Source organism: Sorex fumeus, unplaced genomic scaffold (genome assembly GCF_029834395.1).
Source record: "Sorex fumeus unplaced genomic scaffold, SorFum_2.1 ptg000095l, whole genome shotgun sequence".
In the NCBI taxonomy this organism is placed as follows: Eukaryota; Metazoa; Chordata; class Mammalia; order Eulipotyphla; family Soricidae; genus Sorex; species Sorex fumeus.
The window spans coordinates 3,269,591-3,282,768 of NW_026606152.1; the positions used below are offsets into that span (position 1 = coordinate 3,269,591).

Sequence of the window (13,178 nt, forward strand, 5' to 3'; positions counted from 1 at the left end):
AGTTTGGGCTGGAGGCCCCTCTTCATCGCTTGGTCTGGCCGCCCCTCGCAGGAGTCTTTGGAGGACCTGGTTCCTGTAGTGTCCTGGCTTCTTGCCACTGGGGGGATTTCTCCAGCCCCCTCTCCCTGTGCTCCATACCCCATGGTTGATTGTCAGGGGGTAAAGGTTGGTGTATGTGCTGTGTCAGTGTGTGTGGGGATGCGGAGCACGAAGGCCCCAGCACCGGCACTTCCTCAGGCTATCTGGGTTCTCTTATAGGCAGCCTTGCCGTCCCTGACAAACCCGCCCTCGCTGAGTCCGATCCGGCGGAAGGGGAAGGAGAAAGAGCCCGGGGAGCAGGCCTCGGCGCCACTGAGCCCTAAGAAAGGCAGTGAGGCCAGTCCAGGTATGGGGCTAGAGGTGGGGACTCTCCTGCCACTCAGCACAGGAAGCGTTCTGTTCGGGCTGAGTCTAGGCATAGGACTGACCAGACACGCCCTGTGGTCAGTCTGCCCAAGCCGAGCATGCGTGAAACTTGAGTGGGACAGCTGCTCAATGTCTGGCGCCGCTTCCCAGCCCAGTGTCAGAGCATGTTTATGGCTTCCCTCTAATTATTTAACATTCAAATGGGATTTGGGGTGACCAGGGTCCACCATCTGGGGTGTGGAGTCACTGAACTAGACAAGCTGACCAAAAAGACAGTAGCTCACGGCTTTGCTTGGTTTCATTTTACTGATTGAACATTTATTTTACTGTTTGTTTTACTGATTGTACTTGTATGTATTAGTTTCTCCTAACTTCTAACTACTTTGACAAACTGGCAGGCTACCGAATGTAACCTGCCCACATGGCAGAGTCTGGCAAACTCCCCGTGGCGTACCCAATATGCCAAATACCAGTAACAATGATGGGTCTCATTCTCCTAAAGAGCCTTGAATATAATCTCAGGGTTAGGATGAAGGAGACGTTACTGGGGCCTGTTCGAGGCAATCGACGAATAACAGGATGATCTGTGATCTGTGATCTGTGAACTTTTAACTAACCAGAAGAAAATTTGATTTGTTTTACTAGACACTATTTTTTCTTTTCTGTGTCATACCCAGGAATGTGCACAGTTATTCCTAGTTCTGCACTCACGAACTACTGTCAGTGCTTGGGAGACTGTGGGATGCCAGGGATTAAACCTAGGTCGGCGGTGTGCAAGGCAAACTCCCTACCCACTACCCACTATACTATAGCTCCAGTCCCACTAGACCTCTTTTAAAAATCATTGTTGCCAGTAATTTTTTTTTTTTTGGCTTTTTGGGTCACACCTGGCAATGCACAGGGGTTACTCCTGGCTCTGCACTCAGGAATTACCCCTGGCGGTGCTCAGGGGACCATATGGGATGCTGGGAATCAAAACCAGGTTGTCCGCGTGCAAGGCAAACGCCCTACTCACTGTGCTATTGCTCCAGCCCCAGTAATTTAAATGTGGAAGGTTTTTGCTTTTGATCTAATTACTTACTTTGTGTGTTTGTGTTTTTAAAGCCTCTCGACAGTCTGATACTTCAGGGCCAGTGACAGCCAACAAATCCTCCTCTCTGGGAAGTTTCTACCACCTTCCTTCCTACCTCAAACTGCACGATGTCCTCAAGGCCACTCACGCCAACTACAAGGTACTGCTGCTTCCCCAAGCACATGCCTGCTGCAGCGGCCCCGTGTCCTTATGCACCACACTGTCCATGCCTCTCACTATCTCCCAGTCCTTGCCACTAGCCTTTCAGCTTGTTCCCAGTTGCCTCTGTCACACATTGTGATCATTGTCATGGCCATGTGAGGTGTCCAACACGGTTATGGTGTGCCAGAAGGACACGATTTTGTGTGCCTCAGGGATGCCAGAGCAGAGCCCATGGGACTGGGGAGCAGTGCTGGGGGTGAGTTCCTGCCTTCGGGGGGCTCTATTGGCGGTCAGCCTGGGCTCCCCGTACCTGCCATGTGCTCTGGCCACCACACAAGACTGGACACAGCTAGGCCACAGGAAAGGAAGTGAGCCTGTGGTGGTCCCCTGTGTCCCTCTCTCCACAGCAGCCCGGAGCTGCCCTGGCCTCTGCCAGACACAGTGGACAGTGGCTGCTGAAACTCTTAAGACGCACACAGCAAGCAGAGGGTGTATATTTTCCCTGTCTCCCCACTCTCCTATCCCTTTGCCTAGAAAGCCTTTTCTCTTTTGCCTTGGCAGCAACGCACAGTTCACCGAGCACATCTGAGATACTGCGGCATCTCCCCAGGGTCTCCACAGCTTTCCCGTCCCTCAGCCGCTGGTCTCTATCCATTTTACAGGGGACTTCTGTGGTCTGAGTACCCTTTCCATCTGGTCCCCGAGGTAGTTGGTATATTCAGCTGCATCCTTCAGTGTCTCAGATGCTAGTGAAGACAGATGTGATGTTTTGTTGTAGGCAGACTAAAGCCCCCAGGAATCCTTCTGTGCCTACAGTGGGATGCATCATTTTAGTCTGGATGTGCTACTTATCAAATGCTGGGTATCAAAAGCCTTTGCAGATTTTCTCTCATGCTAGAAGGTTAAGGGTGATCTCTTCCAAATTTCAGTATAGCTTGGAAGATGTCTTAGGGAAAAAAACAGGTTTTTGTGAGGTTTTTTTTTTTTTTTTTTTTGGTGGGGGGGGGACTGGGGATAACTTTATTTTGGAGCCATCCCCTGTGGTGCTCAGGACTTACTCCTGTCTCAGTACTCAGGGATCATTCCACACAGAGCTCAGGGGATCATATGGGGTGCCAGGGATCGAACTGGGCCAGCCACATGCAAGGCAAACAGCCCTCACTGCCCTATCTCTCTGTCCCCAGAAAGAAACCAGTTTTTATCTAGCTATCTGAGTCATTTCTTTGCCAGGCTATTTTTCCTGTTTTAGACCCAAATTTACCCTTCCTCCCCGTCCAGCGGTGGACGTGTGGGAATGGCTCATGGTACTGTGTCCCAGCAGACAGTACACGTTCTTGCTGCAGACCAGGGTATGGCACACCACAGGCTCTGTCTTCCCTCCATGCCAGGTCACCTTGGATCTGCAGAACAGCTCTGAGAAGTTTGGGGGCTTTCTGCGCTCTGCCCTGGATGTTCTCGCTCAGATCCTCGAGTTGGCAACTCTGCAGGACATTGGGAAGGTTTGTAGCACTGTTCTTGCTGAATCATAGCTAGCAACCGTGGTCTACACCCTAGACCTCTGAGGTACAGTCCTGCATGGGCACATGAGAAGCTTCTGGAGATGCACCCCAGCTTCTAGCATTGGCACTGTAGGGAGTCAGCCCTCTGACTCTGCTTTTGTTTAGGGACCACACCAGATGATTCTCTGGGCTCACTCTTGGCGCTGCGCTCCTGGCAGGTTCAGGGGACCATGTGGAGTGCCAGGGATCAAATCCAGGCTGTCCTTGTGCTTGCTATCCTATCGCTCCGGCCCAGCATTGGAGTTTTTAATTTTAACTTCATTATGACGGAAGCAGTGTGGTGTACAGTGGTGATTGACACGTTTCTTTTTCTGACGACAAAGCGTCCAGTTTTTGACTGACACCTGCAGAGCCATGCAGCCCTGCTCCACTGTCCTGTTTTGCTACTGCTCTGCCATCTGATTGTCATCTCCCTCCAGGCTGAGGTGGAGGGAAGTGCTCTCTTCCCTGGCCCAGTGCCAGACCCTTGGGGCTTCCATCTCTTGGGCATGGTGCCCTGGAGCTGTGCTCTTCCCTCCGGTGGCAGCAGGTTACAGTTTGGGCAGGGGTGGTTGGAATGACTGTCTGAATCCTGTGCTTGGGAAAGTTCTGGACTTTGTGCCTTGGATGTTCTCAGAGGCTGCCGCCACCTCCTCCCACTCCCGGTGCCTGCACATGGCTGCATGGCTTGGTGGCATGGTCAGGACCCTGGTGCCCTCTCAAGCTGCTTGGGCGTGCCCTGTGCATTGAGGCTGAGCTGAGTGAGTTGGGGATTTTGGTGTCTGGGGCATGAAGTTGAGAGAGTGCCGGAAGAACAGACATGAGGGACATAATCGGTCTGCTGGGCTTTTGACTGAGCTGGCCGAGGTAGCGTGTGGTGCCGAGCCCTCCAACAGTGGTCGCGGGTGCTTCCTTGCTCTTCATAGCCCCACAGCGTCACAGCGGGACAGGAGGATGGTCATGTGCTTGTTGGGCGGGCTGCTCAAAGGCACCCCTTTGTCGTAAAATGTTGTGCCTCTGTGGGACTGATTGCAAGACGGGACTCAGCAGACCTGAGTGTGTTCCCCAACATGCCCTGCACCAGGACACATTGGAAGTGCGCCCCATGTGACCTGCTGGAGCGCCCCCTCTGACTTTGACGCCTGTGATCGGAATTTCCTGTTGTCTTTTCCCACAGTGTGTCGAAGAGATCCTGGGGTATCTGAAATCCTGCTTCAGTCGAGAGCCCACCATGGCGACTGTCTGTGTCCAGCAAGTGAGACCCAGCTCTGAGTGCTGCGTGCTGCCATCTGATGGGGCGTGCGGCGTGGCTGTCCCGTCATGATGGCATCCAATTAGCAAGGGAGGGTTTGGGAGTGGTCCAAGTGTTGCTTGCATTGCCAGGTTAGTGCAGATGCTGTCTCTTCTCGCCTTCTAGCTGTTAAAGACTCTTTTTGGAACGAACTTGGCCTCCCAGTTTGATGGCTTGTCCTCCAACCCCAGCAAGTGTCAAGGCCAAGCCCAGCGTCTGGGCTCCTCCAGCGTGAGGCCGGGCTTGTACCACTACTGCTTCATGGCTCCCTACACCCACTTCACCCAGGCCTTGGCCGACGCAAGCCTGAGGAACATGGTGCAGGCCGAGCAGGACCACGACCCCGCAGGGTAAGGTCTGTGCCTGGCGAGAGAGCAAGTGTGGATTGACTTGTAAATGGGAGAGAAAATCAGCCTGCAGCCTGCTGTGCTCAGAGAACCCCAGGAAGTCAGGCTGCCACTAGGTGCCAGAGGCTCACATGGCCCTGCCTGAGGGGAGGGGAGCACAGCTGCTCAGACACCCGGGTGTGATGGGGGGTGGGAATGTCCTGGCCGAAGCCAGGCTTGACATCTTGTGAGATAGACAATGAGAGATAATATCTCAAGTGTGAAGTTAGGTCTGGGACATCTTCTTTGTGACATAGTGACAGATATGTCTGGCCAATAATGTCCCAGACCTGAGGTTAGGCCAGTGACAACTTGCTGGTTGTGACCTGCTTTTGGCAGAGATCACTGAGGTGAAGTGGGCTCTGCAGGCCCCACATACTGGTGCTTGGGGAACATGAAGGCAAAGAGTCCCAGGTAGCTTTCCTGTGCTTTGTCACTTCCATCTAAAAGTCCCCTCATGAAAGTGGCTGATTTGGGTGCCTAGCAGATGCATTGTTCTTTTGTTTTTTGTTTGTGTTGTGGCCACACCCGGCAATGTTCAGGGATCACTCTTGAAGGTTCAGGGGACCATGTGAAATGCCAGGGATCAAACCCAGATTGCCACATGCAAGGCAAGTGCCCTACCCGATGGATGGTCTCCAGCCCCAGCGGAGGCATGTTTTGGTTGATTTGCTTTTCGCTCCACACCCGAGAGTATGCAGGTCTTACTCTTGACTGGGCCTGGGGGACTTTTGCTCCTGCCCTGGAGTTTCTGAAGCCACCATGAGTACCAGCAGGTATTATTTACCCCTGAGAAATCACAGTAGAATTTATTGCTTTCCCTACTATACACGAAGTGATATCAAGCTGGAGCAATAGCACAGCAGGTCGGGTGTTTGCCTTGCATGCGGCTGACCCGGGTTTGATTCCTCCCACCCACACGGCAGAGCCTGGCCAGCTCTCCGTGGCGTATTCGATATGCCAAAGTAACAAGTATGTAACAAGTCTCATAATGGAGACATTACTGGTGCCCACTCAAGCAAATCGATGAACAACAGAAGGACACGAGGTGCTACACGAAGTGATCAAAACAGCTTCCACAAATAAAGGGCAGGGTGCTGGAAAGATAGTCCAGCTATTCCAGCCTCGCACGCGGCAGGCCCGCCTTCCATCCTGCACCATACATGGTCCCCTGAGCTCTGCCAGGTGTGATGCCTGAGCACAGAGCCAGAAAGAAGTAATGTGGGGTGTGACCCAAACACAAAAAGTATGTGTGTGTGTGTGTGTGTGTGTATACACATATATAAATACGTACATATATGTGTGTGTAATATACGTATGTATATATGCATGCATATATATGCATATGTACACACAAACAGGGAGAGGGAGAGAGAAGCAGGAGCTAACGGAATACCCATCTGAGCCTCGTTGTATATCCAAATTTCAGGAATCTGTCTTCTGAAGTATTTAACTTAGTCGTATGAGGTGGACGTAAAAAAATTGGTGTGTTTGATACCATCGTTTAATTCTTATCTCTTAAGACCAGCGAGTCACTGGTGAAGTATTTTTTAAAGGAAAGTAAACAATGCTAAGTTGCTGAATCCATATACGGGTGAAGACAGGGCTGAGCAGGGACAGCTGTTAGAGCAAGTGCCATGTGTGGAACAGTTCTAGGGCCACCACTCAGCTGGAAGTTCTCATAGTCCGCCCCGAGAGGAGCAGCTGTTGCTCTCGTGCGTGTCTGTGTTACTCGGCAGCCGTGCCCTGCTCTCTGCTCACAGCTCATGTGGCCTAGAGTGGGCGTGGTGCTTCACCCACCTGTGTTCTGCCCCTTAGCTGGTTTGATGTACTCCAGAAAGTGTCTACCCAGTTAAAGAGTAACCTCACGAGTGTCGCGAAGAACCGCACAGATAAGGTAAGTATGAGGTGAAGCGTGGTGCGGGTGGGCGCCTGTGCGGGGCCTGACAGGGCGTTGGTGGAAGATCCGTCTCCTTTGTCTCCCAGAATGCTATTCACAGCCACATCCGCCTGTTCGAGCCGCTTGTCATCAAAGCTCTGAAGCAGTATACCACCACCACATCCGTGCAGCTGCAGAGGCAGGTTTTGGATCTGCTGGCACAGCTGGTTCAGTTGAGGGTCAATTACTGTCTCCTGGACTCTGATCAGGTTTGTCACCCACTGCACACGGGTCTAATGTACCCAGGGTTCCTTGGACCCACGGAAACTGCAGCACGCTGGCTCAGCCCCAGCATGTGTCGTCTGCAGAGCCCTTTATGCCTCACTCATGCCCGCTGCTCACACAGTGAGGTGATACTGAAGCTAAGCTAAGATCTGTCTTTTGGGGGCCCTCCAGAGGTTTGGAATAGATGAGTGGTTGTGATTCAGTTTTTCACTTTCTTCTAGACAAGGATTTAGCTATAGATACAGGGTCTGTAACCCAGGAGAAGTGAGGGGATTTGGGCAGGGCACTAAGGGACGAGCTCCTTTCAATCAAGGGCACTGCTGTGGCCACAGTTGCACTCTGCCCTTCCTGCTATGGTTGTCAGGAGAAATTTGAGCAGAGGAAAGGGGCGCTTTGTTTCTTCCCCAGGCGCGGGTGCGTGGCAAACAGTGTGTCTGAGAAGGAGGTAGGGGCCCCAGCCTGCACCTAGCTGCACCCCTCTGCTCAGACAGATGTGCCGTTAGGTCAGCACCAACCCATTGGCCTCGGGCCTTCTCCCTCACAGACTCAGCTCACTGATTCCCTCTGGCCTCCAAAATCTCCCTGTGACTGCCAGGTGCTGAGAGAATCCACTTCCACAGCTTTCCTGTGCCAGGCTATGTGGATGCTGAGCTGGTACAGAACTGCTTCTGGTTCTGAATCCGGCTCTAGCTGCAGCCCTCCAGCCGCTCCCATGTTGAGATTTCCCGGGGCCTTTCTCCCTGGCCACCACCCCGCGTTGATTCTGATACACTTGTGCCACTTGGTACAGTGCAGGCTTGTAGGGCCAAGATTGCTCCCTGAAGCAGGCAGGCAGATGGCGCTGACTGGCACTGCTCCTCCTGCTGAACTCCTGAAGGGGGCAGCGATGGGCAGGCAGACCGCTCCAGTATCTTGGTGCCAGCCGGTTCTGTTGAGTTCCATGGACGGATTGAGAAGCACCCACCTGCGCCCCTCAGAAGGGTTGGAGAATGCCCGCTGTCTCCTGGAACCCATTCTTGACTTTTCTAAGGGGGAACCTTAGTGTTCAGAAAATGTTTGTTTTGTTTTTGGCTTGGAGCCACACCTGGTCATGCTTCAGGTTCTTCGTGGCTCGATGCTCAGGCGTTGCTCCCCACAGTGCACAAGGTACCATGTGCAGGGTCAGAAATGGGTCCTCTCGCATGCTAAGCACACTCACCAATCCCAGCCCCCCGCCCAAGTGTTCCCGGGTTCCCAGGGTGTCCTGCAGCCCTGTGGTCTGGTGTGAGGGCACACTGTTGTGGGCACAGATCACTGCCAGGAAGTGTGTCCACATGTCTGCAGAGAGGCCGACCAGAGCCTTCCCTCATTCTCATGGTGGCTATGTGGTCTCCTTCTGCCCACAGGTGTTTATCGGATTTGTGCTGAAGCAGTTTGAATACATCGAAGTAGGCCAGTTCAGGTAAGCAGCCGTCAGGCATTTTCTGTTCTCCTTTGTAATTTGAAGTGATTCTGGTAGCCTTCACTTCCAAGAATGGTAGGCATGCTGGCTCGTTCCAGTGAGATTTCTCATGGAAATCTCATTGACATGCTGTGCATTTTGTTTCTGGAAATTAAACAAGCACCCAAAGACTGTGTGGGAAGTGGCACTGCGGTGCGCCAGTGTGTGAGAGGTGTCAACTGGGATTTCTCATTAGCACTTTTGGGCTTGGGGAGGGGTTTTTTTTTGTGTGTTTTCTTGGGGTGTCACCAGTGGCGCTTAGAGATTACTTCTGGCTCTGTGCTCAGGGATCACTCTTGGCGGGCTCTGGGGATGAAATGGATGCCAAGGGTGGAACCTGGGTCAGCTCTCTGCAAGGCAGTGGCCCTCCCTGCTGTACTGTTGTCCTGGCCCCAAGCACTAAGTTTTTAGAAGAGGGAATAAATGGAGAACACTCCTGACAGTGCTTTTTCGGGCAGTGCTCTGGGGATCAGGCAGTGCTGGGATGTACCCGGGCTCCTTCGGGCAGTGCTGCCCTCCAGCCTTGGAGCCCTCCCTTTCACGGGCATCTTAGACAAAGAGCTTCTTGCTGTGGCTGCCTTTCAGAAAGACCGTTCTGGCCCCGCCGCTTCCCTTCACTGCAGCTTTACAGTTGCCCGCAGTGCAATTCTAGCACATCTCCCCCGGTGGTGTCTAATCATGCAAAAGTGGAACTACCTAATAAATAAAGGGCCAGGTGATAATGCAGCAGGTGGGGTGCTGGCCTTGCACGCGGCTAATCCAGTTTCCCTCCCCAGCACCCCATATGTCCCCAGAGCCTTCCAGGAGTGGGTCCTGAGTACTGCCAGGTATGGCCCCAAGACCCAGTAATGAGACACAAAGGCAGATGCAGATTGTTCCGGGTCACAGGATCCGGAGACCTGACTTCTCCTTAGTACCAGCTGTCGTGACCTTGCGACCCGACCTGCGGGCGTGGTGGCCTTTCGAGGCTTGGTCTTGGGGCCTACAGGTCAGGGCCAGAGGGAAGGCTGAGGCTCAGCCTGTGGGCACAGGGCCTGTGGCACCCTGGTACCAGTGTGTGCGCCGGTGCTAATTTTACATGTTTCTGCTGATTCGTATCTTAAACTTAAGAAGGATCTAAATGACTGTTTTTGTTTCCAGGGAATCAGAGGCAATTATTCCGAACATATTTTTCTTCCTGGTGTTACTGTCTTACGAACGCTATCATTCCAAGCAGATCATTGGAATTCCCAAAATCATTCAGCTCTGTGATGGCATCATGGCCAGTGGGAGGAAGGCCGTGACTCACGGTAACAGGACCATCTCTCGCTCCCTAGCAAGCTCTTGGGACCCCAGCCTCCAGCCATGCCAGCACCCACCCTGCGTACACACACGTCAGTGTGTGGCCAGGTCGTGTGGCTGCATGAGTGTAGAGACGCGGGTGTGGCGAGGAGAGGGTGCCCTGACTCTGAGGAGCCTGTAGTCTGTTTAGGTAGAGATGAGAAAGTGGACACCCACCCAATGGCTAGCACCCTACACGGTCTCTCTATCCAAAACACAGACTTGAAACAAGTCCTGAGAAGTGAGTTTGGTGTATACCCGGGCTGCTGGTGGCTTGTCGTGGCGCTCTGGCACGTTGAGGACCTCTGCTCAGACAGACCTCTCCCACCCGCCCTGGTGACACTGCCGTGGGTTTGCAGAGAGAGCCGGAAACCTTTCAGTTGGAGACATAATTAAGCCTTTTTCGATTGGTCCACTCTGGCACCACTGTGAGGACTTTATAAGGCTCGAACTTCAGACCTTGGCATAGCCCAGAGTTGAGGTGGGCGCAGAGCAGCTCCAGCTCTGTGCATCGTGCAGGCGTGGCACCGAGGGAAAGAGTCACCTTGGCAGGCTGCTGAGGGTCTTGCCTCAGCGCCAGGCCACATCCCTCCTCCATAGCCTCTGCACTCCCCTGCACCAGGAGTCTGGCGTGAGGGATGGATGGGTGCCAGAGCCAGCAGTGCTCAGGGCAGGCGCTAGCTAGCCCTCTCTCTGCTCCATCCCCCCAGTCCCACTCCACTATCTTCAGTGGGGGAATTTGGCTGCGGAGGAGCTGGCATTGTGTGCGTGCACTACCTGGGGGGTGTGAGGCACCAGGAATAAATGTCTGTCCCTCTGCAGGACTGTCACACTGCGGCAAGTGCCTGTGTGTCTGCACCACTGTTGAGCATGCGTGTTGCTGCGGTGCGTGCCTGTGTGCCCGTGTCACTGAGTGTGTCCCTGCGAAGAGGGCCCGTGTGCCGTGTTGCTGCTGAGCGCCTGTCACTGTGGCGAGTGTCTGTGCCACTGCGACGAATATCTGTGTGCCTGTGCCAATGCCGAGTGTGCATGTCACAGCAGCAAGCGCCCAGGTGCCTGCGTCAGTACCTGTGTGTGTCACTGTGGGGAGAGAGGTGCCTGTCAGTTATGCAGTGGCATGTCAGCTGCCCCTCCCCACACAGGTGTTTTCTTAGCTTTTTTTGGGGCTGTTCAAGAATCTGCCCTTGTAAGTTGGAATGAAGCCAAGACTTGGGGACCCAACTATAGAGCATGTCATTGTCAGCACCCCACTTTGGGCATTACACAGCCCAGCTCTGGTGATGAGGAGCATTTGTCGCCTTTTAGTAAACCTTGAGTTGGTTCCCATGATAGTAGAAAGTGGCGCTTTGTTCGTTGGATCTGAGTTTTGCGTTTGTTTCTGCTAGACCTCTAGTGTTAAATCAGCCCGTAGGAAGAAGCTCTGGTTTCCCTTTCCAGTTTGAGCTTGCCCAGAACGCTCCTTTGGTGGTATAATGATGCTTTCTTATAGCCCTCCATGCCCTGAAAGTGCAGCGTGGCTGACCCACATGTTCCTTGTGCATGGTATGGGTGACCCCACACACATGTCCCTCATATGTGCGATACAGACAGCCCACATGTCTCTCATGCATATTGTGGATTGGGGCTTTTGTTCCCTGAAACTGTTTGGGGCAGGAAGCATCCTCCCGGGGCTGTTGTCCTTGTCTGCCTTTAAAGTGCCCGCTGTCCCCACAGCCATCCCAGCCCTGCAGCCCATCGTCCACGACCTGTTTGTGTTGAGAGGAACCAATAAGGCCGATGCGGGGAAAGAGCTGGAAACGCAGAAGGAGGTGGTGGTGTCCATGCTGCTGAGACTTATCCAGTACCACCAGGTCAGCCAGCGCCTGGGGCTGTTGGGGAGGCTGCCGACGAGACGGACGGGCCATGTGCTCAGGGACTGCGCTGGCACCCTCGCTTCCAGGGAGGGACCACAGCATTGCTCAGATGGTTGAATCCTAAAGAATGAATATTTCGAATTCTCAAATCTAAAGCCCGTTCAGGGCTATGCTTATTTCCTACTCTTCTCTGTTGTGGGGCCACACCTGGCAGTGCCTCGAGACCCCGGGGCCAAGCACCCCGCATAGGCGCAAGGCTGCAGAGGCCGGCTTTGGGGCGGTCAGAGGCCAGGGACCCACACAGGAACAGCAGCTCGCAGCCCTGCCCCGGGTCAGCTTCTGTCCTCAGCACTCGCACGCCCTGGGCATTCACACGCCCTGCACTGTCCCCTCTGCAGGTGGTGGAGATGTTCATCCTTGTCCTGCAGCAGTGCCACAAGGAGAATGAGGACAAGTGGAAACGCCTGTCTCGGCAGGTTGCCGACGTCGTCCTCCCTATGCTGGCCAGGCAACAGGTGTGTGTGCGTGCAGAGGGGGAGGGAAGCAGATGGACCAGCGCGAGGGCCCCACTGAGCAGGGCAGCAGGCCTGGCCCAGACAGCAGCAGGAGAAATGAACGGGGCACCGCATGGCGCTAGCTGGGCCAGTGGTGCTGCTCTGGACTCTCCAGGCTGCGCAAAGAGGGGTAGGCTGTTCCACCTTCCACCGCTGCTGCCACCATCCCTGGGGACCCCAACCCCCAGCCGGTGAGGCCCAGCCACAGGCAGTCAGTGCCTGGACACTGTGTGCTCAGCGCTCATGGCCACTGGGTCAGGGCTGGCCTCCAGGGTCGTTGCTAAGGGTTGACCCCGGGGGGTTCTCAGACATGCTGGTGAGGTGGGGGCCCATGTCTTCCCCCCTGTGACGCCCAGTGGGGTATGGGTGCTGGCCCAGCCGGCGCCAGAAACATGTTGCTGTGGCTCTCACAGATGCACATCGACTCCCACGAAGCCCTGGGCGTGGTGAACACGCTCTTCGAGATCCTGGCCCCTGCCTCCCTCCGGCCCGTGGACATGCTCCTGCGCAGCATGTTCGTCACCCCCAACACCATGGTGAGCAGCGGGGCAGAGGGCAGGGTGAGCGCCAGGACTAGGGGCACGCCTGTGCAGCAGCTCCTCCTCTCTCCCTCGCAGGCCTCCGTGAGCACGGTCCAGCTGTGGATCTCCGGTATCCTGGCCATTCTGAGGGTCCTCATCTCCCAGTCAACAGAAGACATTGTTCTTTCTCGGATCCAGGAGCTTGCTCTATCTCCCTACTTCATCTCCTGCCAAATAATCAATAGGTTACGAGATGGTGACAGAAGCCCGACACCGGAAGAGCACAGCGAAGGGAAACAGACTAAGATGCTGCCAGAAGAAACGTTTTCTCGGTATGTTCTGTGCCCCCAGGGAGCTGTCTAGAGGAAGTCTCTGCTAGACTTAACGCCAAGAGCTAGTGTAGCCAGTTTGAGTTCTTGCTGGGTACGACTT

General features: G+C 54.3%; 1 protein-coding gene across 3 annotated transcripts in view; it reads left to right on the top strand.

Moving 5' to 3' along the window:
• Window positions 1-13,178, top strand: part of HTT (huntingtin) — a 110,799-nt gene that overhangs the window by 67,060 nt on the left and 30,561 nt on the right. For all 3 annotated transcript variants that reach the window (XM_056132659.1, XM_056132660.1, XM_056132661.1), the window contains 13 exons: window positions 259-385; window positions 1,510-1,637; window positions 3,028-3,138; window positions 4,355-4,432; window positions 4,595-4,818; window positions 6,673-6,751; window positions 6,841-7,002; window positions 8,404-8,459; window positions 9,639-9,787; window positions 11,532-11,668; window positions 12,070-12,186; window positions 12,639-12,761; window positions 12,843-13,078. In XM_056132659.1, coding sequence (XP_055988634.1) covers window positions 259-385; window positions 1,510-1,637; window positions 3,028-3,138; window positions 4,355-4,432; window positions 4,595-4,818; window positions 6,673-6,751; window positions 6,841-7,002; window positions 8,404-8,459; window positions 9,639-9,787; window positions 11,532-11,668; window positions 12,070-12,186; window positions 12,639-12,761; window positions 12,843-13,078 — 1,727 coding nt within the window. The remainder of the gene's footprint in view (window positions 1-258; window positions 386-1,509; window positions 1,638-3,027; window positions 3,139-4,354; window positions 4,433-4,594; window positions 4,819-6,672; window positions 6,752-6,840; window positions 7,003-8,403; window positions 8,460-9,638; window positions 9,788-11,531; window positions 11,669-12,069; window positions 12,187-12,638; window positions 12,762-12,842; window positions 13,079-13,178) is intronic.